The following is a 26827-nucleotide window of genomic DNA, read 5'->3' as shown; positions in this document are numbered from 1 at the left end:
TTTGGGCCTCCCCCAACTGTAGGCTGTCCACAGTTTGTGCTGGATGCAGAGGGCTTGAAATGGGAAGGACTGCAGGAAGAGCCAGCTGCACAGAGATAATGGGGGTGTGAGCCAAGGTCCTGGCTGGAAGCCTGCATGACATGCTGTCTCTGGAGCAGGCAGCCTAGCACAGCAAGGGCATCATGTCCCTGCCAGCCCTCCTCACCCTGCTCTCCCTGGAACTGTGCAGAGGCGACCGACCTATAAACCAAAAGAAAGGACTAGGTTGAGTCTTCGGATAAGACTTGCTCTCAACTGGGGCTCCCTATTCAATTCAACAAACATTAGGTTGGCCAAAAAAGTTTGTTTGGGTGTTTCTGTTAAGATGTCATGGAAAAACCCAAATGAACTTTCTGGCCAACCCAATATTGTTAGAGAGCCTTCTGCGGAAGACTCCCTATGCTGGGCATGGTGCCCATCCACAGTGGGCTATGGCCCTGTTCCTTAGTCCGTGTTGCATCCATTTCCATTTGGCCAGTGTGGTCATGAGCTGCGTGGCTCTGGCTGTTGGGAGGGGGAGAAGTGTCGATTAACATATGTGCATGGGTGCCTCTGTGGTGTCCCGTGTCTCCCTCTGCATGTGTATACATGGGTATGTGAGTGTACATGCGTGCATGTGAGTGTGTACACCCTGGGGAGTGATTGGGAAGTTTTCCCGGAGCGTGTTTCTTGGGGGGCTCCCTAAAGGAGTCTACTCTGACCCAGTTTCCAGCCTCTTGACCGCCTCTCTCCCTCTTCCCCTGCTCTGTCAATGCAGTAGTGTGACCATCTCTTTAATTCTCCCCTGTCCTGTGATTCCCTGGGGCTTCTCTGCAGAACCAACAAGGGCCGGGATATCAAGACCATCAAGTCCCTGAGGGTTCTCCGTGTCCTGAGGCCGCTGAAGACCATCAAGCGCCTGCCCAAGCTCAAGGTGATGTTCGCCAATTTCTTCCCTTCAGCTCCCCTTTGTCCATTTTTTCCTCTCTAGCCACCGTTGGCCTGCTTTGGGAGAATTATTTCTGGAAATATGAGGACTAGGATTCTGTTTGTCTGCTAAAACTAAGGGTCTTAGTCTCAAAGGCAAATAACCAACATTCCAAGAACTCTCCAAGGAGGCTTTCACCCCTTGACTCCAAATCTAGGAGGTATTTTCTACCCCCTCTGGCAAGTCATAGGAAGAACCTTGTGTGGCTTTGTTCTGGGACCTCCCGTGTGGTTAAGGTGGGTCAGACACCAGAATGGAAGCAACAAGAGCCCAGGGGGTCATGGTCTGTCTACTCGGTCAGACAAAGCCACCTGGGATGGTTTCTTTCCTCGTGATTCTAGAGAAACAAAGGACCTTCTAGGCTTGATGCTTCATATTTTTGAGGCATGAATAGGTCAGTAACTTGCCCAAGGACAGAGTCATTTTCAGCACCAGCAGAGAAGAAATGGGGAAGTGAGCTTCCGCAGCTGAGTTCCCCCTATTGTCAAGACCTGTGTCTGCAGCATAGGTCTAAGTCTGGCTTCCCCTGCCCCCTGGCCTGATGGCCCATCCTGTGCTCCTTCCCTGAGGCCTTCCTGCCCTCAGGGTGCTGGCATGTGGAACCCGCCTCTCCCACACACATCTGCTGCTGTTATGGAAGCTGAAGCCTCATGGGATAGAAGTTCTTCCTCCCTATATTCCTGCGAATGAGAGCCATCACCACTGGGCAGGGAACTGGGGACCCCCATGCTTCCCATTCCTCTGTCCCACTGAGTTTACATCACCTCTAGTATTCCCCACCCATCCTCCACCAGCACCACCCCAGCTGCTTCCCTTTCAGCCCTCTGGCTCTGCAGGGGGATGGTAAGCCAACCAGGTTGACCAGAGGCTTAGGATCACAGGAAGGTCTCTTTTGAAAGACCCCTAACTGGCTGAGACACAGCTTCCTCTCAGAGCCCAGGGCCCTGGCTATTTGTATGGGCTCCTGAGGAGAGAGGCTCATGCCTCACAGGAAGTGTCCTCACTGCCTGCTGCCCTCCTCCACTGCCCGGCCTCCCCTCCTGGATGAGGTGCCTCCCATGGTGATGGGCTCAACACAGGGCCTGGCCTGGCTCAGTACCCATGAACATTCATTCCTTTCTGCCTTACCCCCAGCAAAACGTGGCCAGGAGCCCTGGGGCCCAACAACCACTGTCGTTAGCCGCAGCCCAGGTCCACTGGTCTCATCTCCTCTGAGCTATGCTGTGGCCCAGAGAAGAGCTCAGACGGGCGGATGGTGTTACTCACCAGGCTGGAGAAGGCGCCCCCAACCTTGGCTAATTCCAATTAATTAGGAAGGGCTGGCTCCTCGCTCTGCAGTTCCATAACCTGAGGGAAATGTAGGTGGATCTGATAATTCCGTGAGTCTGCGTGTCGCTCCCATTCCCTGCAGTGCTGAACTAATTAAACCAGCAGGGTTCACCCAGCACAGTGAAGAGGCAATCGCTCAAACGCAGGGCCACTGTGGGGCTAGACTCGCCAGTGCGCCAAACCTACAAACCTAGAAAACAACCCCAAAATGCTTTGAAATACGTTGAATTCCCATGCAGCTCTTCGTGGAGTAGGGCCTAGAAGGGGTTCTCCAGCGGGAGATGCAGTGCCTTGGACTGCAGCGCAAGTTTCTGGTTCTGTCCTTCAGTCCTCCTGTCTCTAAGAGGGCACCTCTCACCCCTTCCCACATCACCTGTTGAATCTTTAAACCCGGCACAGTTAGCTTTTAAACTAGAGAACCTTTATCTGAAATGTGGAATGCAGTTGGGGGTAAATGTATGAACTTATTACAGAATATCATCAAAAGGAACAAAGATGATGGTTTATCACTCCCCGCTCCATTTAGAGAGGCAAAGGGAAAGCAATACGTATTCAATAGACAAACCAAATCTAAGAATGTGCCCCAAATAAATGAGGTTTATAGATAAGCTATTTAATGTATTTCAGAAAAGGGATCCTTGAAGTCATTTAGCCTATTGAATGCCTAAAACAGGCTAAATGATTTCGAGGATCCCTTTTCTGCAGTACATTTCTGTTTCACACTAAGTGAAGTACACGTAATGGAATTCCACAGAGGACTTCCCTCCACTGCCTGCTGCCATCTGGTCTCTTCTGCTTAGAGTTTCCTTTCAGATTCAGAGCATGTGTTCCCCTCCCAGGTGGCAGGTTGCTGTAGTCATGACCAGGTTAGAGGCCAGGTCTGAATCCTGAGTGTCACTTCTTAGTAGGGTGGTATCTTCTGAGGCACCTTCTCCGAGCGCCAGCCGCTAGTTATGTGGGTCCCATTCAGCTGCGGACAGATCCACAGGCCATTCCAGGGACTCATACACCAGGGCTCTTTTTTTTTTTTTCTGTTCTCAGGCTGTCTTCGACTGTGTGGTCACCTCCTTGAAAAACGTCTTCAACATACTCATTGTCTATAAGCTCTTCATGTTCATCTTCGCTGTCATCGCAGTTCAGCTTTTCAAGGGCAAGTTCTTCTACTGCACAGACAGTTCCAAGGACACAGAGAAGGAGTGCATGTAAGCGCCACCAGCACGCACCACTCACTGTCTGCTGAAGTGTGTTTTGATAAGGTCCACTCCTCCCTTTATAGATAGGTCATTTCTTTCTCTCTTACTTAAATCCATTGCACTTTGGGGGAAACAAAAGTCAAAATATGAAGTTGCTGCATTTTGATTGAGTACATCTTTTGTGTCAGGCATGGACATTTCACATCAGGTTTAAATTTTAAATCTTTCTCATGACCTTCTGAGATGGGTCTTCTTTGCACATTATAGATGTGGAAGTTGAAGCACAGAAAGTTTAAGTTGCTCAAGATTACCCAAAAACTGGGCCTCCCTTGTGGCTTAACTGGTAAAGAATCCGCCTGCAATGCAGGAGACCTGGGTTCGAGCCCTGGATTGAGAAGATCCCCTGGAGAAGGGAAAGGCTACCCACTCTAGTATTCTGACCTGGAGAATTCCATGGACTATATAGTCCATGGGGTCACAAAGAGTCAGACATGTCTGAGCGGCTTTCACTTTCACCCAGCAACTAGTGAAAGGATTAAGATTTAATCTTCCATGTCTGTTGGGCACGAAATCTCATTTTTGTTCCATGATAATATGCTGTCATAATAAAATCCCTCCTTCCTTGCATTTGAATGCCAATAATTCAATAATTACTAGGGTACGTTATTGTAGTCCCTAGAATAAGCTCTTCTGTGAGCTACAGTGACAAGGTTCTGGTTCATTTCTGCTCTGGTTTTAGAGGCAACTATGTAGATCATGAGAAAAACAAGATGGAGGTGAAAGGCCGAGAGTGGAAGCGCCATGAATTCCATTATGACAACATCATCTGGGCTCTGCTGACCCTCTTCACTGTCTCCACAGGGGAAGGATGGCCTCAGTAAGTAATGGGTTTGACTTGGCGTGCTTGTCTGTAAGCTGGGCTGCGACCATGTGTTTGCTTTGAGAAGCTGATTTAAGATGAACAAGGCTAACCCTTGGGTATTATACCAAGGAAGGTAAAGTGGTTATGAGTAGGTGAGACAGGCAGGAGAGAGGAAGAATGAAAAGCCCTCAGACAGGAATCAGGCGGGATCTGATGAAGTCAGGGGAATATCTGGTGCACTTCATGTTTTAGCTGATTATCGAGGAGTTGAGTGGAGCCCTCTGACTCTTACAGAACAAATGAACTTTGAACAGCTCTCCACACCTTAGGAGAGTCCCTGAGGACTGTTTTAGACACATTTATCATCCAGGCTGACCCTGGACATGAAAGAGGTTGAGGGTTAAGGATGAGCTGGCAAAACCCAGGGACACTCTGTGATCATACCTTATACAGCAAAAGTAACAGAATGCAGTTTTTTTATGCTGCTCATGGCGCTAGTGGTAAAGAACCCACCTGCCAATATAGGAGACGCAAGAGATGCTAGTTCGATCCCTGGGTCAGGAAGATCCCCTGGAGAAGGAAATGGCAACCCACTCTAGTATTCTTGCCTGGAGAATCCCATGGACAAAGGAGCCTGGCAGGCTACAGTCCATAGGGTTGCAAAGAGTCAAACATGACTGAAGTGACTTAGCACACAGCTGCAGGCTGATTTTTTTCAGAGACTTGGCAATAACCAAGACACCACTTTTTGGTGGCAGCATACTCTGTTGGCAGCAAAATGCCAAAGGGGAATTGCGGAGTCTTGCTATTTCATAACAACCTCAACTATAAAATAATGTCACTCTGGTGCTTAGGAGTTGGATCCGTGATGGCACAGGGGCCAGAAATAGCAGTGGCTTGGGGGTCACCAGATTGCCACCAACTTGGTTTTGGAGCCCCACATTCATGGAAGATCCATGAAGTTTAAAGGATGATTTGGGAGAATGGCATTGAAACATGTATACTATCATGTAAGAAACGAATCACCAGTCTATGTTCGATGCAGGATACAGGATGCTTGGGGCTGATGCACGGGGAAGATCCAGAGAGATGATATGGGGTGGGAGGTGGGAGGGGGGTTCATGTTTGGGAACTCATGTACACCCGTGGCAGATTCATGTCAATGTATGGCAAAACCAATACAGTATTGTAAAATAAAGTAAAAATTAAAAAAAAAAGTCAAATAAGAAAATGCAGGGGGCTTCCCTGGTGATCCAGTGGTTAAGAGTTTTCCTTCCAATGCTGTGTGAGTGGGCTCAGTCCCTGGTTGGGGAATTAAGAACCCACAAGCATAGTGGCCAAAAAAACCAAAACATAAAACTGCTTCTACAGTATTGTCACGAATTCAATGAAGACTTTAAAAACGGTCTATATCCAAAAAAAAAAAAAATCATATGTATATATAATAGGGGGCATATCAGCTAATGAAGCCTTGAGTCAGAGCAGCTGCCAAGACCACCTCCACCATGCCTGCCTCCTCTTTCTGTCCCCAGAGTCTTGCAGCACTCGGTTGATGTGACAGAGGAAGACCGAGGCCCGAGCCGCAGCAACCGGATGGAGATGTCCATCTTTTACGTGGTCTACTTTGTGGTCTTCCCTTTCTTCTTTGTCAACATCTTTGTGGCTCTCATCATCATCACCTTCCAGGAGCAAGGGGACAAGATGATGGAAGAGTGCAGCCTGGAGAAGAACGAGGTGAAGCAAGGGGGTCTGGAGCACGAGGCAGCGGGGGCTCCAGAAAGGACTGTCAGACCAGCAGTGTTAGGAGGAAAACAGAATGTTCTCCACTCTCTTATGAATTAGAGAATTGGGGGGAAATGTTTTAGTTGGTTATCAAATAAACATCTTTGGAGCATCTGCTGTGTTTAAAGCCTAAGAATAAAGCATAGGAGTGGGCTTCCCTGGTGGCTAGATGGTAAAGAATCTGCCTGTAATGGGGGAGACCTGAGTTCAATCCCTCAACCACTCCAGTATTCTTGCCTGGAGAATCCCATGGACAGAGGAGCCTGGCGGGCTATAGTCCATGGGGTTGCAAAGAGACATGACTGAGCAACTAACACTTTCACTTTCATGAGGCACAGTGACCTGGAAGGGAACTGTTTAAGATGCAGTTCTTACTTTTATGCAGCATGTAGTCTAGAGGTTGGGGGTGAAAGACGTGTGCTAACATTATAACATTAAGACACCTGCTTCCCTGGCAGTGTCCCTCAATGGTGTGTATATGCTGGAAGGGTAGGGAACAAGTCTTGCTTGTTATTGCTTTTTGTAGTAACAAGTGTGATTCTGGCACATTGTCGAGTTCATTGTTTTTATCCTGGAACTGCACTAAAAATCGTTAAGAGTCTATAAGACAAATGCAAAGAAAGTCCTGTGGGAATGCACAGGGAGATAGATTTTTACTTCTGACTGCAGGCACCAGGTATGGCTTCCTGCCTAGTCATTTCAGCCATGTGCTATGTAAGAGACCACTATTATCAATGAAAACATTACGTATGGGACTTACTGTATGACAGCAAGTATTAAGTCCTTACTGTATGACATCCCACCTGTAGCTTTGTCCAGGTAATTTCTTTTGCTACTTTCACCTCTGCTTGTCCAGTCCTAGCCTCTTCTACACTGTCCTCTTCTCCTAAGCATCTAACAGAGAGCCCCCCGGGGTGAGGGTGCGAGGTTTGGGGGATCTGAGCCTGGCTAACCAGTGTGACCCTCCTGCAGAGGGCATGCATCGACTTCGCCATCAGCGCCAAACCGCTCACCCGCTACATGCCCCAGAACCGGCACACCTTCCAGTACCGCGTCTGGCACTTTGTGGTGTCTCCATCCTTTGAGTACACCATCATGGCCATGATCGCCCTGAACACCGTAGTGCTGATGATGAAGGTGAGAGGGTGGTGGCTGGGAGGCGCTGGGGCAAGCTGAGCCTCGGTGACTGCCCCCTTACAGGGCACTTGTGTGTGTGCCCAAGACACTGAAAAAACCCTCCAGGAAGGTGAGGGGGAGGTAGGGAGGACGAATGGAGACTTGGTGTTTAATGGGAACAGAGATTCCGTTTAGGAAGGTGAAAAATTTGGAAGATGGTAATGGTGAGATTTGTACAACAGTGTGAATGTGCTTAGTGCCACTGAACTTTACAGTTAAATATGGCTAAAGTAGTGTGCTTTGTATGATGTGACTTTTGCCACAATAAAAAACATTTTAAAAAATTCAAGATTGGAAACTCTCTGGCAGTCCAGTGGTTCGGACACCTCACTTCTGTTGCAGGGGGCACAGGTTCAATCCCTGCTCAGGGAACTGGGATGCCACAAACTACATGCCATGGCCAGAAAAAAAAAAAAAAAAAAAAAGGGCTTACCAGTCTGTTGCCTCCTTACCTACTTTTCCATCGTGGAATCTCTCTTTGAGCTTGTCTCCATCAGCAACCCAGCCTCTAGGTCCTTGGGGTAAAATGCAGTGAAATAACATAGCAGCAGTCATGGAACTCTGAAAGCAAAGGTTGGTGATGGCAGTCAGATGCAGATGAGGGTGGAAATGTCAGGTGTGGGTGATTGTGGAGTGCTAAGAGTCAGAAGAGGCTTGATGTTATTTAATACTAAATGGTAAAGTAATTAACTCTTGGAAATGTTTCTGCCCTCCTTTCCTTCAGTTATAGGGAGACTGGCCATTTTGCTAATAAGATTTGTGTTCCTCTCTGTTTTGTTTTGCTACATAGGATGTGTACCTCTCCTCTGTGGCCCTAGGTGACCGTCTTTCCTTCTATGTTTTGCACCAGAATGTCCCCCTAGGGCAGGCATGCCAGATGGCCAGCCTCTGTGACCTGGATGTGCCTCTCACCTTTCCTGTTTTCTCTTCCTGGCAGTACTACTCTGCTCCCTGTACCTATGAGCTGGCCCTGAAGTACCTAAATATCGCCTTCACCATGGTGTTTTCCCTGGAGTGTGTCCTGAAGATCATTGCGTTTGGCTTCTTGGTATGTCGTGGGATTTATCCTGGCCTCGTGCTTGTCTTCCCTTCTCTTTGGGTTCACATTCCCAGCCTCTGTTGGAAGGGAGGGTGGTCACTGCTCTTCCGGAAATGGTTCACACACCCACCCACCTAATTGTAAATTGGTTTGGACGGCTCAATAAACAGTCATAGAGACAAGGTGCTCTGTGTGTGGGGGTGGGTGTTAGGAGAAAGGGCAAAGGGAACCAGAGCCCTCATAATGACCTCAGCTCTCTTCTCTCAAATTCTATCAGTGCTCAAGGGGCCACCAATATTGGGTCTTATTGGAACTTAGTAAGATTTACCTGTTGAGGAGGAGCCAAGCAAGGGCTGGGCTAGTAACCCCGAGTGTTTATTTACTGATGGAAGGTTTAAACTCATAACTCAAATGGGAAGATATCTGTCCCTCTTAGCCCCCAACCTAGAAAACAATAGTTTTATTAATACCTAATTGTCCTCCTCCCTTTAGTTACGTGAAGAGTAACTTTTGCCAACAAAAATAAATGTTTAGTACTAAAGCTTACAAAGACTAGTGACCTTTAAAGTGTCTGTATGTGAGAGAAAGAGAGGTGGGCGTTCTGGAATAGGTTTGGGGAGCATTGGGATGAGTTTTTCTGGCATGAGTCTTCCTTTTACTTTTTTTCAACTGCTAATTATAGTTTTGGCAGATTCTCACATCTGCCATCAAGCATGTTAAGCAAACCTGGCCCTTTGCTTCAGTGTCCTATAAACAAAACAGTTCTCTCTGCCACCCCACCCCCCACCCTTGGCTCACTGTTTACAGTAAGATCAGTGGGATACAGATAAACCCACCTGACAGCTGTTTCACACTTATTTTGTGTGTGAGCTACCATTTCAAATTATATGTGTATATGGCCTTTCCTGAAAGAAGAGAAACTTCACTTATTATCTGAATGTGGGTTTGACTGCTGGCAGCTTGATCAGGGACTCTGACCTCAACGTGGTGGTTGTGAGTGTTGACGGTGGGGCTTGCTTCTGGCTTCCCAGTGGTTCTTTGCAAAGTCATTGATTTGATGGTATAGGGAGGAGAGTTGAAGGGAACCCATGGCAGGTGGCTGTATTGTTGGTTGTTGGACTCCCTTTTGAGTCTTAGAGAAATCAAAAAGTAAACTACCAGCCACAAAGATGCCTTTATAATACAGTCTAGCCCTGGGCAGGGGGAGCAAGGGGCGGGGGAAGCTTATACAACAACAGGAAAAGTTTTCCTCCACATCTTGATTTACTTGCATGTTGGATTGATACTGTCTGTGCTTAAGCCCCCAATTATGTGTCAAATTATAGGGCATACTGAATACCTACTTATAAGCTTAACTAGGTGATTCAGCCCCAAAGCCTGCCTCCTTCCCACCCTCACCCTCATATTTTCATTCAAGGTCTAGAAGCATTCTGAACACTATAAAAGGCACCACTAGCCCCCAATAAGTCTTTTCATTGATATGGTACCGTAGGTTTTCAGAATTCCCTAATACATACTGTTTTGTCAGACCTTCGCAATGACTCTGAAATAGGCATGGCAGAAACTATCCTTGTTGTTGTTGTTATTTTAAATGAGGAAATTGAAGTTCAGAAAAATTACGTTGCTTTTCGAAGGTTACAGACTAAAAGGCAGTAGAACTGGATAGTGGAATGGGAATAAAAAAGGAAGGAAGAAGAAGAAAGAAAGGAAGAGAATTAAAATACATTGGTTGTCTGAAAAAAGAAAAGCGAAAGTGTTATTTGCTCAGTCATGTTCGACTTTTTTTGACCCCATGGACTGTAGCCCACCAGGCTCCTCTGTCCATGGGATTCTCCAAGCAAGAAAGCTAGAGTAGATGGCCATTCCCTTCTCCAGAGGATCTTCCTGACCCAGGGATTGAACTCAGGTCACTTGCATTGCAAACAGATTCTTTACCATCTGAGCCACCAGGGAAAAAAGCTTTACATATTATTCACTTTACCTTCATAAGAACTCTATTAGATTGGGCATTATGGTTTTCTTCTTATATGGATGAGCTGGGACTCAGCAAGATTCAGTACTTCACATAAGTTTACTAAAAGGCAGAGCCTGTGTTCAGATCCTGGTATATCTGGCTTCGGAAGCCCACACTTTGTCCTCCATAATCTCCTAGTCTGTACTATACTCCTCTGCGCTTTACCATGCTGTATTGTAAGGCCTCCTCTACTGGAATCCAGGGCTTCTGTCCCCCGAGACTTAGATTTATATTCTAGCTCATATATGGGGACTATCTAAGAATGCAACGCAGGAGACCCACGTTCAATCCCTGGGTTGGGAAGATCCCCTGGAGAAGGAAATGGCAACCCATTCCAGTATTCTTACCTGGAGAATTCCATGGCTAGAGGAAGGAGCCTGGCAGGCTACAGTCCTTGGGGTTGCAAAGAATCAGACATGACTGAGCAACTATTGCTCACTCACATCTAAGAATTAGGAAGCTCACTCCAGGTTGGAAATAGGAGAGCCCTGAGATGTGAGGAACTCAGAGACTCAACTTGGCCCCAGTCCTGAAGGAGTAGGCACCCTTAACAGCAGTGAGTTTGTGAGGCTGGATGTCTGATTTATCTACATGCCTGGCAGGTGCCTGTGACTTTTGAATCAGACAGACCTTTCCAAGCCTCAATTTTCTCGTGCATTAAAGGAGGATAACAAGAACTGCCATGTACAGCCATAGATCCTGTGTGTGTGTCCAATCAGGGAATATACGTAAGACGTCTGGTCCTGAATAGGTGCTCATAAATGTACCCTCTCTCTCCCCGCACCATTTCTATCACATTTCCCTCCCCGCTCTTCAAGCCAGCACTACCACTCAGTAATTTGTGAAGTGTTTATCACTACCTACTAAAAGCATCCGTGGGAGGAATAAATGAACTGAAAGAATGCTGAGCAAGGGTCTGGCACAGAATCTGGCATGTATAGTAAGGATTCTTGAATGCCAGCCCTGGGGGTGGGAGAGGGTATAGTTGTGCAGTCTCAAGGGTCACTTACAGGAGCAGCCACCCACGGGCAAGTGGGTGATGTTTTGGAGACCCAGGCATTCTCTCTCTTTTAAGGAATATAGTCCAAGGTCTGTGTTCACTTGAGCGCTGGAGATGAGAGCAGAGCCCACTTTGCTCTCACGTTCCAGAGCTGAACATTTTCTGGTTGGTGCATTTTCCAGGTCCTTTACTCCATCTCCTTTAACCTTCTCATCTCATTACTGCTTCCTTATATTTTATTTATTCACACCTCCTCAAAAGGTGTAACAGAGCCGAGAAAGATGGGAAAGATGATTTCGTTCATCCTTTTGCCAATCAGAAGTTGGTTTGAAAAGGTTCAGTGAAGTTAGGAAGAGATTTTTGGCACATCTTTGATCTTTAGGCACTTAGTTCATCTCTGTGACTTTTACTGTTAGTTGAAAGTCAGAATGGTGTATTTATAGGGTCCCATGATACTACTTAAATAATTTAAAAGTTGTAGTTATAGAAAACCTTAGACTAATAATGTAAATCATTTTATTGTCTTGTAGGTGACAATGATGATCTTTCTTTTCTTGGAGGTCAACATGTTCTAGGCTACAAATCACTTTCTTGCATATTTTTATGTAGTATTACATTAAAAAATCTTATGTGTTCTTTATATAGCTTCTTAGTGACATCTTCAAAAACAAGGTTTTCAAATAGTGATGAAACTGCTTCCCAAATAAGAAATTCTCTAATTAGTAAAGGAGAAACTGCATTTTTGGTTAGAAATAGGAAACTAAAGCCAAAGTTAAAATGAACTTGTCTCGGAATTGAAAAGCTTTAATTCCAAGTGAAAGAGTTATATCATGAAAGATATTTTTTCTTTATTTTCCCCCCTTGTTTTCTTTTATTTTTTCCCCCCTAATGCTCATGGCTGAATTCACTTGGCAGAACTATTTCCGAGACACCTGGAATATCTTTGACTTCATCACTGTGATTGGCAGTATCACAGAAATTATTCTGACGGACAGCAAGGTAAATAGCTCTTCAATCTTTCTCTTTAAGCTCGGCCCTGGAGTAGCATTAAAACAAACCTCGGCACATTCAGTCCATTTTTAACTCCTCAAACCCAATGTGCAGCCCCCTATTCACTTCCTCCGTCCTGAGCTTTCCCCAGAAAATGGGACCATTGGATGGCACTGGATCTCATGGAAGGTGTGGTCCCATTTGCACGACTCAAATAGGTGAGTGGGACAGAGGGCCCAGGAGAGGTCATGTCCCAGTGTTCTGCTAGATTCTTCAGGAGATACCAAGAATCTAGGCACAGGATCTTTGCCCTCAAAGGTGTTAGACCTAAAGCGGTTCCCTGAGATGGTTCATCCCAAACAAAACTTGGAGAGCTTATCACAAAACCATCATGTTCTAGAGGGATTATGAGGTCTGCTCTCTGACACCCACGTGCAGACTTAGGACCACCCAGAGAAGACTGGGGAGGCCAGTTTTGCCAACTGTGTTCCAGGCACCCATCTGGGGAATTTCTATACCTTCCTGCCTGGGAATAGAGGGTGGGCCTGGGGAGGCTGAAAGAGATGGTCCTCTCTGGCCCGCCAGCTGGAGACGGGGTTAAAAATGAAAGACACCATTCGTGTTCTATTTTATGATCTGAATGAGGGATAAATGCACAAATGCCAGTGCTTAACCTTTCTAAATGACCTGAATGTCACTAATAATATGTTTCCTTCTGGTCCGCCAGCTGGTGAACACTAGTGGCTTCAACATGAGCTTTCTGAAGCTCTTCCGAGCAGCCCGCCTCATCAAGCTGCTGCGTCAGGGCTACACCATCCGCATTTTACTGTGGACCTTTGTGCAGTCCTTTAAGGTAAAAGGCCTTACCAGCTCCTCCTCTCTCAGGGTTGAGGGGCCCCTGTCACATCAGACAGAACACAGCATTATTCTGTGCAACACAGCATTTTTCCGCAGGTCCCTTCACCTCTGGGAATGGGTATTTGTCAGAAGCATCAGATAAACACAGCAGTCCTCAGCTATAATACAACTCGGCCAGGAAGTGGTTAGCTTATGACTGATTGGTTAGGATCTCATTCTAGAAAGCATCCCAACTTTGAAACTCAGTTATCGTCTCTGTTCACGGAGTCAGGGGGCTTGTCTTATGAGGTGTGTTCCCTCCCAAGTATTCCAGAATGCCCGGAGCAATCCTATCCAGGGGCAGAGCCAGCCACCTGTAGTCACACATATCCTCTGCATTTTCAGAGGTTCGTCCATGGCTTTATTTCACCCAACAGTTTTTTCAAAGGACTCCTTGAGTTGTGTTTTATAACAAGATGATTCATACCATTCCCACATATGTCATCATTAGTATGTAATTCCTGAACCACTGAATATATGGCATGCTAATGGCCACCTCTGCATCCTGCAAATGAATAGGACATCTGGGCAAGGTTAATATGGTGAGCATCTTTTGAATGACCTCATGGAGTTGTACAGAGGTGTATGTGTAATAAGTTAAAAATTGAAACCTGAGAGCCATGTAAATGGCAGAGACTTTCAGTAAAAGAAATTTTCCATATTTAACTATTTGCATGCTGTAGCAAATATAATTAGTTTTTGAAGTTTGGGGAGCATTGATGCTGTTCAAAAACTTACTATTTTCTTCCTAAAATAGAGTTTTTCAATAATGCATTTTTAAAATCTGATGAAATTGATTCAAAGATGAAAAGTCATGAATTCAATAACTGCCTTCTTTACTTTAATTATGTGTACATTTTAATTATTTGATGTTTGGCTGTACTGGGTCTTCGTTGCTGCACGTGGGCTTTCTCTAGTTGCGGAGAGAAGGCGCTACTCTTCATTGCAGTGCTTGGGCTTCTCACTGCAGTGGGTTCTCTTGTTGCCGAGCACAGGCTCTAGATGCATGGGCTTCAGTAATTGCTGCTCTCAGGCTCTAGCTCAGGCTCAGTAATTCTGGTGCATGGGCTTGGTTGCTCCAAGGCATGTGGAATCGTCCTAGACCAGGGCTCGAACCCATGTCCCCTGTGTTGGTAAGTGGATTCTTAACCACCGGACCACCAGGGAGTCCAGTTATTTGTACATTTTAATTCCAAACTGAACTGAAGAGAGCTTGTCAGTGAATTCATGGTTTCTCGTTATTTGAAAGGGACTTCACCCCACACCGCCATGACTAAATTACTTCTCCATCAAGTTCCTGTGCATCTGAAATGTGAGACCAGTTGTAAGGATGTTCAGGTTCCCACGAGCAACCTTGACATCTTTATTGTATTCATCATAATTGTTTGGTGTGATAATTCCCACAGAGGCCTCACCTCAGTGAAAACTGTTTCTCCAAAACTGAATGACAGAGGAGAAATCAAAAACCCTTAGCAAGAGTTTAACCGTTTGAGTCTTGAGTGGAGCTGGATTTAGAATCTGAAACACAAGATGCTCTTAAAACCTCTTTGTAGAGGCCTGCCCAACAAGTTACAGTTGTTAGTGTCTTAAGAAATATGTGTCAGCCTGTCATATTCTCGCAATCACCAATTCTCTGTGAAAGTGTATACTATTGAGGGCACAGAAAAGCATGTCATAAACTGATGGCCAAATGGTTGGCTTATTCCAGTGAATAGAGAAGAGTGGAGACAGTTGTATCTGTCTCCAGGTGACACTGTGATGGATGGGTGTTTGCTCTTTGGAGCCGCTCTGGGACACAGGGTAGAAGTTGTTTTAACAAAGGCTGCCTCTGCACACAAACAACAGAGAGTCTCACAGTGTAGACAGCATTGCCCCTGTCTCTGCCTCCCCCTCCCACCCCTGAGCATCACCTCATTTTCCACCACTGACTCCTACTCAGTGCTTCTCTCTCTCCCGTATTTTTTTTCTTTCATAATTTAACGATGACACTCGGCTGTCTTCCGGTTTGCATATTTTCTGACCGGAAGTATGTTGTTATTCTTTGTTCTTCTGTGAATGTGTCATGTCTTTACTTTCTCCCTCCAGGTGTTTTACAATCCTTTTTGGAAAAAAAATTTTTTGGCAGTGCCACTGCACGTGGGATCTTAGTTCCCTGACCAGGCATCAAGATCACGCCCCTGCATTGGGAGCGTAGAGTCTTAACCGCTGGATCACCAAAGAAGCCCCTCTTTTCCTTATTTTGTGTTGGAATGTATGCCATGACAAGAAGGGAGATCAGGATGGGAGAGAGGTACCAGAGACTAGAGATGATGGGATGGGGAAGGCAGAGTAAAGGCAGGAAGCACAACATAGAAGGTGATGGGAAGAGGCCAGAAACCTGCCTCCCTGCTCTCTCCTTTCAGCAGAAGGTATCTTCACATGCCCCTGGGGAATGTAGCCACTCCTCACAGACCTTGAGAATCAGCACTCCATGGGAGAAGGGGTTCTCCCACCACCTCTCAATTTCATTTTCCTGTCTATTCTTTATTCAAATTGTAAAAAGTCTCCCAGGACTCTTCATTTAGTTAGCACTGTTGAGAAGCTCTGCCTGGCTCATGCAGTCTGAAAGCCTTCAATTGCCCTCCTGGGAGTCGTGCTGTACACACTTGAGAGAATGAAGACTCGGAGTTGCAGGAACTGCCAGGGAGGCTTCCTGGGTAGTGAAAACAAGGGGCTTCCATTGTCAACACCAAGATCCCCTAGAATTGTAGTGCCCACCCTGATCCCCAAACCAAACTGCCCTGTGTCTTCACCCTCCCCCAGCCACCAGGGTTAGCTTCCTGCCTTCCTTTCACCCCTTCACCTCCACCTTTAAAGTGTTGTCATCCCTAAGGGGCAGGTAGCTTGCACAAGATGGAAATTTGTGCCACGTAGCTTCCCAGCAGGGTTTTGTGGTCACTCACACTTTGAAAGGCTTTTTGGAGTTTTGCACAAAACAGACTGAAAGATCAGCAGGCTTAAATATTGGAAAAAGATGTTTCATCAGAGCTTGAAGGCACCTTCTAGGAACTGACCAATGTCTGAGACCCCAGCTGATTCATTCTGCTTCCAGATGCTCCATTAGGAGCCTTGTGTTGAGTGAGGGAGTGGGAAGGGTAATACGGGGATTTGGGAGTCAAAGCTGAATCCTTGCTGTGTAACTGGCATCATAATTGCCCAGGTAATTAATATTCTGCATACAGAGTGGGATGAAGCCCAGACCCAGGAATTTTTCCCAGCTCTCCCTCAGAGACCCGGCCACACACTTTTCTGGGTCTGAGAATATTCTTGGTGGGGAAGGAAATTACGAACCTCTCTGGGGCCAACAGCTTGCATACCTATCAGACGATATGGACATCTGCAAAAACACAGAACTCCAACATAGAACATCCCAGGGGATCAGAGAGCCTGAGACTTGCACTGCCTGGGGTGCAGTTTGTTGACCCCAGAGCTGCCTGCATTTAAATTCACGGTCATGTCTCTGCTTCCTTCCAGGCCCTTCCCTATGTCTGCCTTCTGATCGCCATGCTTTTCTTCATCTATGCTATCATTGGGATGCAGGTGAGTGGGTGCCTTGGGAGCCTGATGGGAGAAAGCTGTTGCCCACGTTGTCTCTGACTTTCCAGCCTGAGCTTGCAGGATTGAAGGTGCTTTAAAGAACCCCTTCTTACTACTTACTCAGCTACTTACTGAGTTAGTAGCTCAGTCATGTCCGACTCTTTGCAACCCCATGGCCTGTAGCCCTCCAGGCTGCTCTGTCCATGGGATTCTCCAGACAAGAATACTGGAATAGGTTGCCATTTCCTTCTCCAAGGGATCTTCCCGACCCAGGGATTGAACCTGGATCTCCTTCATTGAAGGCACTTTCTTTACCACTAAGCCACCAGGGAAGCCTCTTACCCAGAGGCTCACTCTAATATCTTGTTGCAGTATGACCCTGGGAAGTCACATGTGCAGTTCCCCACTCAGGTTGCCCAGGTGGTCAGAGTGGTCTAATACAGGGGCTTCGTCTGTGGTTGTCAGGTCCTGCTGCTTCCTCACAAGCAGCTGGGCCCCACTGAAGATAATGCCATTGTTTTTGGCCACAGGGTGCCCCCTGAAACTAAGGAGAGGGTGAGGCTCCTGATGGTCCATATTGCAGGAGCCTTCCATATTTGAGCCAGACTTAGAAGATCAGGTGGTTGCTCTCTTATAGACATAGACACAAAATGTATCTGAGTTACATCCCAAACAGCTGAGATTGGGAACAACTCAGAATCCCTGGCAGTGTGCCCAGTCCTTGGGAAACCCACAGGCCACATTCCAGCTGATACCTCTCAAAGGACCATGCAGCCTGCCGGATGGTTCTCCTGGGTTAGCACGTCCTTTCTGGTTTCAAGATTGAGACATGGATACGATTCCCACCCTGGGTACTCATGCAGGTAGCCAGAGGCCCACTGAGCAGAAGGGGCCGAAAGATCTTTCAAAAGGTGTTGGTCATTTGTGGTGGGTGAACCCCTGCCATAAACACCCTGCAGCACATCCCAGCACTGTCTGGTTGGGTACACAGGCTCTGCTGGGCTCCAAGAGGCCGACTTTCTGACTTGGAGATATGGAGGCTACACCCCGGTGTAAGACCTCAGCCACGTGGCCGTCTCCTGCAGTCCGGCAGTCTGGCTGCCTTTGGATGGCCAGTTGCCTTCTCAGTGGTGGCTGCCACCTGGAGCCACTGCTCACATCCCCCAGACTTGCCATGTCGGCAGCCCTTTCTAGAGCTTATCTGAAATGTCGTCTTTTTGCTCCTCTCTCTTGCCTGCACTTCCTAAGTTTGTTCATCTTTTAGTCCCATTACTGGAGAGTTTTGTTCTCCAAAAATACAATAGAATGTCAGGTGTCAGAAAATGTGAGACTTGGTTGAAAAGTAATGAGTTCTTCATGAAGGATATTTCAGTAGAGCTTTAATGATGATGTCAGGGGTGTGTTGCAAGCTGAATCCCAGCTGAAGCTGAAGCTTGTCTTGCTGACTTCTATTAAGTCCTTTGTAACTCTGAAGCATTTGATTCTAGAATTTAAATGTTCTTGAATAGCCAAATGAAACTTGATCAAATTAGGGTGTTTTTTTGTTTGTTTGTTTTTGTCCACACTTAAGGGGGAAGATCCCCTGGAGAAGGGAATGGCAACCCACTCTGGTATTCCTCCCTGGAGGATTCCATGGATAGAGGAGCCTGGAGGCCCCCAGTCCATGGAGTTGCAAAGAGTTGGACAGGACTGAGCAACTAACACTTTCAAAATAGTTCTTATCCCTTTTCATCTCCAAGCAGAATAAACTAGAATAACACCATCTCTAATACCTGTTAGTGATAGTACTAATAATGATGAATACCGTTCACTATCACTTGAATTCCTAAGTGCTTTAGACACTGTGCTAAACGTATGCTCTTACCTACTCCTGCCTCCCCTTCCTCTCTTCCTCTCCCTTCCTCCCTTCTAAAATGTATATGTTATACACAGACACATAAATACAGGACACACAAGATACATAACTAATGTATTCAGTGATGATGTGAAAATGTTTACAGGTGGCTTTCATTGTTTCCATTGTTGCTTAGCGTGGTAAGTAACTTGTAACACACTCCAGATCTTAGATAGTAAGTGCGAGAGCTGAGTTTAAATCTCAGCTCTGTCTGCTCCACAGCCCATGTCTGCACCTTCTCTGTGCTGTCTCTCCTCCCACCAACAAGGAAACATAAGTATTTCTTTGACTCTTCGGTGGTAGGTGGAAAGTTCTTCACTTGTGACATTGTGATATTTACAGTAGCCATAATGTGTAATAATTTATTGCCTGTAGACTTATTTCCAAAAAATAAAAGCGCTGTTCCCATTCTACAGGACAGGAATGGCCTCCCCATTTTGACATACCTTTAGCTAGCTGGCTGTCTTCATCATGGCCCTTGATAGAGACTCCACACCATGAATAAAGAAGACTCCTAAAATTAAAAAAAAAAAAAAAGACACCTAGCTTGTTACTAGAAAGGTTGTTTCTTATATAGCTGTAACAAAGCAGGGGGGTCCATACCGACAGAAAAGCAAAAGCAGAGTAGAGAAGCATTGGAAAGACGGAGATAGCAACAAGATGTATCTTTGAGAAGTACTATTATTCTGAATTCTCAAGGGCTTCTTGGAAGAAGAGAGCTTTGCAGACAAATCTGAGGATGAAAAGAAGGAGTAAGTTGCTGGGTTTGGGAAAGAACTCTGGGGCTGCTGGTAGTTAGGAGGTGTGGCTTTTAGACCTCAGCTCCACGACTGACCAGCTGTGCAAACTTAGATCACTGAACCTCTCTTGGACTTAACATCATCACCAATGCAGCAGAGGAGTTGGATAGATAGCTTCATGGATCCCTTCTAGTTCTAAAATTCTGTACGTATGTGCTCAGTTGCTCAGGCATGGTTGACTGTTTGCAACCCCATGGACTGTAGCCCATCAGGCTTCTTCGTTCATGAAATCTTCCAGGCAAGAATACTGGGGCGAGTTTCCATTTCCTACTCCAGGGGATCTTCCTGATCCAGGGATCGAAACCTTGTGTCCTGTATCTCCTGGGTTGGCAGGTGGATTCTTTATCACTGTGCCACCTGGGAAACCCCAATGCCTATAAAAATAAGAGTTAAGCCTATAATTTCATTAAGTGTGCAGATGGGTCTCAGCAAACCTTTTTTCTCTTCCATAGCCTTTCCTTTTGATATAGGAGATTTGGGTTAATGACAAGGACTAAGTGAAAAGCTTTAAAAAAAGGTGAAAAAGTTTAAAGGCCACCTTTGTAATAAATATGCACTTTCAGCTTAACAATAGCTCCTTGACTATTACACACATAACTATTATAAAATAACAGTGTACCCTCCGGCCAGTTCATGATTGGTAAGGTGTTTGAGAAAATTGTAGAGAGGACAACTAAGGAAGTCTTCAGGAGAGTCATAGGGAGAAAAAACACTAAGTTGTGTGTGTGAAAATCAGGGATAAGTCATGGATTTTATTTTAAGAGGATGAAAAGAAAGACAGAGGAGGCCTGAACATGGGTATAAGGATATGTGACAGTTTCCTCCTGGAGTGTCCAGAACTAGGTTTGATTGTTTGGCTGGGATTTTTTTTTTTTTTCAGTGCTACTATTTGTCTGACTGGGGGTCCTCAGCCTTCTTATCTCCTTTCTTCCCTCCTCCCCCAGTGCCACCTAGCTTGCCACTCCCATTCTCCCTGAGAGAGAAGTAGTATTTAGGTTTTGAAAATCAGTGATGAGAACAAATTCCCCAAGCAGGTGTCAGTGGGAGTTATTTGAGCAAAAAAGCAGAGACTGTTCCTCAACTGCACATTCAAACACTGTTGGAAAGTGTGTTCCATTTAGCACATATTAGATAAGCTGAAGCATGTTAAATACAGGCTGAAAATTATCTCAAAAGGCTGGAAAAGTGACCTGTAAGCCTTCAGTTGCACAAACATTGCCTTGTGAGAGTAGATCCTGAAATAGATCTGAATCATGACTGGAGAGGACAGTCCATGCATAAGGATACCCTTCCCATCTAGAGAGGGCTTCCCTGATAGCTAGTTCAGTTGGTAAAGAATCTGCCTGCAGTGCAGGAGACCCCAGTTAGATTCCCGGATCAGGAAGATCCTCTGGAGAAGGCATAGGCTACATACTCCAGTATTCTTGGGGTTCCCTTGTGGCTCAGCTGGTAAAGAATCTGCCTACAATCCTTGGGTTGGGAAGATCCCCTGGAGAAGGGAAGGGCTACCCATTCCAGTATTCTGGCCTGGAGAATTCCATGGGCTGTATAGTCCATGGGGTCGCAAAGAGTCAGACACAACTGAGCAACTTTCACGTTACTTCACTTTCCATCTAAAGAGATGTGGGACACACCTTGGCTCCAAGCAGCACTGTGTCCTAGGAGTTCATCCTTATTTTCTGTGGCCAGAGGTCTTGTGTGTGCCTCTCATTTCCATATGAATTTGCACAGTAACCGCATTCTAAGCCCAATAAGCAACAGCTTAGATTAGAAAACTCACTCTGTAGCCAGATCTGCCCAAACCTGTTTTCTTTTCCCTTTTCCAAGTATCCAGTTTTCCAGACTTTCTTCATCTGATGGGCCTGGGTTATAGATGTATCACACTTCCAAGGTGTGACTCTCTGGATGGGAGCACATCCCAGGAAGACAGGGATGCCCCTCTCTGACTTACACTGCTTGTGAATTTCAGGGCAGTATCTGCCTATTTCTTTTTTATAAAGAATAAACCACATCTTCTGCAAATACATATGCTCTCATCATTACCAGCTGAGACAGGAAGAGAGGTGGGTAACGCGTTCCCTGCACGCCTATCATGGGGTAATCTTGTTGACAGACAGCTTGAATGCCATGGTGAATAGGTATCATAGAAACTAAAAGACCAAATTAGGTGTGGGAGGAACTACATCTAAGCAGAATGATTTCCAGAGATCTTGCCTTCTATGGTCCTTGCAAGCATTCCGCCTCTTTGCTTCCCAGGAAAATATAACTCTTCACACACATCAGGCCAAGAACGTGGGGTCTACCAGCCTTCCTGGGTTTTGACTTGTCTGCTTCAGGGTTAAGCCGTCAGGAGGAGCCGTGTAGGTGAAGCTACCGCCCCTGCCAGTATGTGCTTGGTCGGGTCGGACTCTTTGCGACCCCATGGACTGTAGCCTGCCAAGCTCCTCTGTCCATGGGATTTCCCAGGCAAGAATACTGGAGTGGGTTTGCCATTTTTTCCTGCACGGAATGTTCCTTACCCAGGGATCGAACCCGCGTCTCTTGCGTCTCCTGCACTGGCAGACGGCTTCTTTACCATGACGCCACCGACCTTGCAGGTCCCACTGCTCACTGATGCTCAGGGCTTTCTGCTGTTTTTCTCATCCAGGTCTTTGGAAACATAAAGTTAGATGAGGAGAGTCACATCAACCGGCACAACAACTTCCGGAGTTTCTTTGGGTCCCTAATGCTGCTCTTCAGGTACCTGGATCCGTCCCTGCGGTGGCTGGAGCGGTCCTGAGAGAGAGAGAGAGAGAGACAGTCACCGGCCTTTTCTGCCTGTTCCCCTTTGTCTGCCTGCTCTGCTCCTGTGAGGATAGATGGGGGTGGGATGGTGGCGGGGCCTCCAGAAAACCACTCTGCTGACTTCAGGAAGTTTCCTCCGAATCTTTGACTCAGTATGCAAATGGCAACTTCAGCACCTCCTCTAGGGCTCAAAGAGGGGAAAGCTGAGGACAGAGTCCATTAAAAGACGAAACCATAGATGGCCAGGTTTGCATGGAGTCTTGGAGTCCTACAGCCCTGTCTGCCATTGTCAACAGAAGACAGAGAAGCATTGTGTGAGGTTGCAGAGCCCCAGGAGCCCTCCCTGGCACTCTCCATCACAGGATGGGGAGCACAGACAGAGGCTAACGGGACACAAAAGGAACCTAGGGAGGGAAGAAGGGATGCAGGAACCAGGAAGATGGCCAAGGAGAGGATGGGCCGTGCAGACCTGCTACTTAATCGAGTTGTCTTTCGGTTCAGGAGTGCCACGGGTGAGGCCTGGCAGGAGATAATGCTGTCGTGTCTCGGGGAGAAGGGCTGTGAGCCGGACACCACTGCGCCGTCGGGGCAGAGCGAGAGCGAGCGCTGTGGCACCGACCTGGCCTACGTGTACTTCGTCTCCTTCATCTTCTTCTGCTCCTTCCTGGTGAGCAACAGTGTGCTGTCAGCTCAAGAGGGAGTCCAACCCACCCGTCTGATAAATAGACAAGAGGTTTCCTCCTGTGTACGTTCAGTCACATGCTCCAGCCCGTGTTGAGAAATAGGTCCTCCTCAAGAGAGCTCTTGGAGGCCAGGGGGCTTGTCGGACACCTGCGTGGGTGGCTTTTGTTGGCTGAGAAACGTCTCTGCTCCTTCTAGGGTATGACTGCGTGAGGAGAGGTGATGAGGGGAGTGGATGGGGTTCAGCAAACATGGTATTAAATGTCACATTGAATTGGTGGCGACCCAGAGTAAATCTTTCTCTTCTGTATCTCTGGTGTTTTATCTTACAAGCAGGACTGAGAATCTCATCTCTCTTTTGGAGACCTTTGGACCCTTTGAGAAAATGTACCGTATAACTCTAAGGGGATAGCATTAATCGAAGCAGGATGATGACAGTGTACAGTGGAATAGATGTGGTTCTTTTGTAGGTTGCTACGTTTGATGGCACTTGGCCAACTCGATAGATGTGAAAGGATATGATTGCTCTAGCATTGGTAAATATTGAGTAATGTATGAAGCACACCCATCTAGAAAATGGTGAGAAGCCCCAGGTGCCTTCTGAATTCTTTTTTTGGGAGAAAGCCTGACTTGGCACAGCAGCTTCCAGAAATCTCTTCCCTGCACCATCAGATAAACTGTGAGAGAATAACGGGCAAGGTGCTACCAGGTCACTCAGAGGGTTAGTGCCGTGTTTCCGGCCACCCTGATGTCCCTCAGCTCAGCTCCCCTGCTAATGCCACCAGCTGCACAAAAAATGTCTCAAACTAAAGCGCTGCCATTTAAAAGTGGCCAGCTTCATGGCTGGGCATCCCAAAGTGACTGGTCTGGTGTCCAGGCGTTTCTACCTCTTTCAAGTGACCCAGAAGGGACTTGGCACATGTCCAGGTGTGAAGTGGCGGACAGACAGACTAGTAAGGGTGTCAGGCAGGTTGATGTAGCAGGGGATGAACTAATCGGAGACTTGGGGAGCCCACATTGGTCATGTTGCTTTCTAGCTTTAGCCAAGGCACCTTCCCTTTTGTAGCTTCTGTAAAATAGAAAGAAAAAGTACCTGGTGATGAAACTGTTAACTGTACAGTGAACTGATACGTGTGGATGTGCAACGTTTTTTAATGAAAAAAAGAATAAAAAACATTATTTATAAATAGGAAAGTATAGTGAAAATAACTGCAAGGAAATTTAGAATGATGATATAAATTAGTTTTTGTTTATTCATTGCTGTATTCAGCTCATTTTTACTGAGTGGCCATTAACAGGTTCACACTGAGCTAGGTACTGGGGTGAAGCCACTAAGTCCCTCTGCCACCTAGAATTGAAAGGAGACAGTCATACAGAGGTATTAGTGCCCATCATGGGGGAAGGGGAGCACAGAGAAAGCCATGCAGACATCTCCATTTTATCTTCCATCATTTAAGTGTTTAATAATAAATATTTTAAAAGAAACCAAAGATATAACTGGAAAATTAATTAGAGACTATAAAGTACTTTTAGAAATTTGAGTTAGAGGCTACTGCATAATTCACTTTAATGTTATTTTTAAAGAGGCTATATTCAGTATGAGATGATAGGCTTGCAAATCTCAGCCCTACACTGACTCCATGACCTTGGGCAAGTCACACAGCTTCCTCAAGACAAACCAACCACTCTGGAAAGATTTACTAATGCGCTGGCATGTACCCGGCTATGTGCTTGGAGCTAAAGAATACAAATGTGTATAGGAAGTGCTTGTGTCCTTGAAGGGCTGATGGTAATTAAATCTGCCTCATAAAAGGTTAGAACAAGCATTAAAGCGTATGATAGGTGTGACTGTATACACCGTGCTATAAAAGACTGCAAACGTAAAGCAATAATAATACAAATAGATAGTTTTTGCTAACATTAATAATAGAATCTGGAAAGGAGTGTAAAGAAAATGTGTGGATATAGTTGGCCCTATCTGCGGGTTCCACCTCCACGAGTTCAACCAACCTCAGACTGAAAATGTTAAAAAAAAAAAAAAAAAAAATCCGAAAGTTCCAAAATCCAAAAGTTGAATTTGCCACATACCAGCAAATATCCATTACATTTACATTGTGTTAGGAATCATAAGCAGTTTAGAGATGATTTAAAGTGTTACAGAAGGCTGTGCATAGGTTATGTGCAAATACTACACCTTTTTTTTTGGCCACACTGTGCATGGCTTGTGGAATCTCAGTTCTGGATCAGGGATCAAACCCGGGCCCCCACACTGAAAGCATCAAGTCCTAACCACTGGACCACAAGGGAATTCCTGTACTTTACCATCTCACATAAGGGACATGAGCATGTACAGATTTTGGTATCCAGGAAGGTCCTGGAACTAATTCTCAGCAGATGCCAAGGGATAATGGTGCTGTGTACTCAGTCACTCGATCATATTCAACTCTTTTAGAGCCCCATGGATTGCAGCCCACCAGGCTCCTCTGTCCATGGACTTTTCAGGCAAGAATACTGGAGTGAGTTGCCATTTCCTCCTCCAAGGGGATCTTCCTGACCCAGGGATAGAACCTGGGTCTCCTCCATTTCCTGCGTTGGCAGGTGGATTCTTTGCCACTGATCCACCTGGAAAGCCAGTTGTATATGGAATACCCTCTATAACCTGGACAGTGCATTAAATAAATTTCACTGTGGCTCCAGTCACAGTGACAGAAAGAAACGTCCATGTTAGGATTAGATTCAGCTGCTTGAAATGGAACTCCTCAAATAACAGTGGTTTTACCAGGGTGGGATGTTGTTTATTTTCCTGGCATGTCAGTGAAGCCTGGAGGAAGGTAGTGCAGGCTGGTTATGGTGACTTCACAGAGTGTCTGGTTCCCCAGACTCTTTTCCTCTTTCTGCTTCCTCACCTCCACCAAGGGTCCCTCAGCTTTGTGGTAAGAAGACAACTAGATTCCAGAGATCCGCTTCCATTCTAGGCAGTGGAATGGAGAAGGAAGGGAGGGAGGAGACCGGTTATTAGGATGCAACCAGTCTTCTCTATATTGCAGAGGAGACTCCCAGCAGGCCCTGGCTGCAGACTTCCTCTTGATCCTGAGTATCCTGTCTGCATATCCTGTCTGCTGAGCACTTCCACCCACCCAGCTGCTTCACCTGGGAATCAGCAGCAGAGGCTCCATTTGCTCACCCCCTCACAGGCAATTCATTTCTGTCAGGCAAGATTCTTTCCCTTGCAAGTGACAGAAAGTCCAGCTGCATCCGACATGAATAGAAAGGGATTTTATCGGCTTATATAAATGAAGAGTTGAGCAGGACCGGCTTAAGCGAGCTTGCTCTGGGGCTCAGATGACATCATCCCCAGGACGAGGTTTCCTTCTCTGTTGACGGATCTCTTCCCCAGGCTTCTCCACACAAGCTCTTTCCTCCAACAACCCCAGCCCATGGTTCCAAGATGGCAACAGGAGCAGCAGCTCTAGACCTCAATCCTGACATATTCAAGGCCCATAAGGAAAAACAAGTTCTCTTGCTGAGAAGATTCAATGCCATTTTCTTGGCCTTAATTGGATCACCAGCACTGTAGCCCAGGGGACAGGATTCAATGGCTGGTTGAGGCCTGGGTCATGGTAGTGCCCCACTAAATTGTATTAACTGAGACTAGGCAAGGGGTGTGTGCCTGGGAAAGTGGAAGTAGTGCTGGGCGCTGCTGTTCGCTGTGGCCAAGGCCTGTTGAGTCCACCTCCCTGGTCTCTGTATCCAGGCTGCTGTCCTGCCACTGGCCTGGCTCAGGAGCACCTCACAACTCTCTGC

At 46.3% G+C, this 26827-nt stretch overlaps 1 protein-coding gene across 1 annotated transcript in view; it reads left to right on the top strand.

Moving 5' to 3' along the window:
* Positions 1-26827, top strand: part of CACNA1E (calcium voltage-gated channel subunit alpha1 E) — a 342984-nt gene that overhangs the window by 285758 nt on the left and 30399 nt on the right. Inside the window, exons 27-37 of the mRNA XM_040263854.1 lie at positions 856-952; positions 3377-3537; positions 4268-4405; positions 5923-6124; positions 7145-7309; positions 8286-8396; positions 12317-12400; positions 13119-13244; positions 16802-16867; positions 22206-22297; positions 22844-23009. Of these exons, the coding sequence (XP_040119788.1) occupies positions 856-952; positions 3377-3537; positions 4268-4405; positions 5923-6124; positions 7145-7309; positions 8286-8396; positions 12317-12400; positions 13119-13244; positions 16802-16867; positions 22206-22297; positions 22844-23009 (1408 nt within the window). The remainder of the gene's footprint in view (positions 1-855; positions 953-3376; positions 3538-4267; positions 4406-5922; positions 6125-7144; positions 7310-8285; positions 8397-12316; positions 12401-13118; positions 13245-16801; positions 16868-22205; positions 22298-22843; positions 23010-26827) is intronic.

Source organism: Oryx dammah, unplaced genomic scaffold (assembly GCF_014754425.2).
Source record: "Oryx dammah isolate SB20612 unplaced genomic scaffold, SCBI_Odam_1.1 HiC_scaffold_21, whole genome shotgun sequence".
In the NCBI taxonomy this organism is placed as follows: domain Eukaryota; kingdom Metazoa; phylum Chordata; class Mammalia; order Artiodactyla; family Bovidae; genus Oryx; species Oryx dammah.
This window is presented reverse-complemented; position numbering and strand designations above follow the sequence as displayed.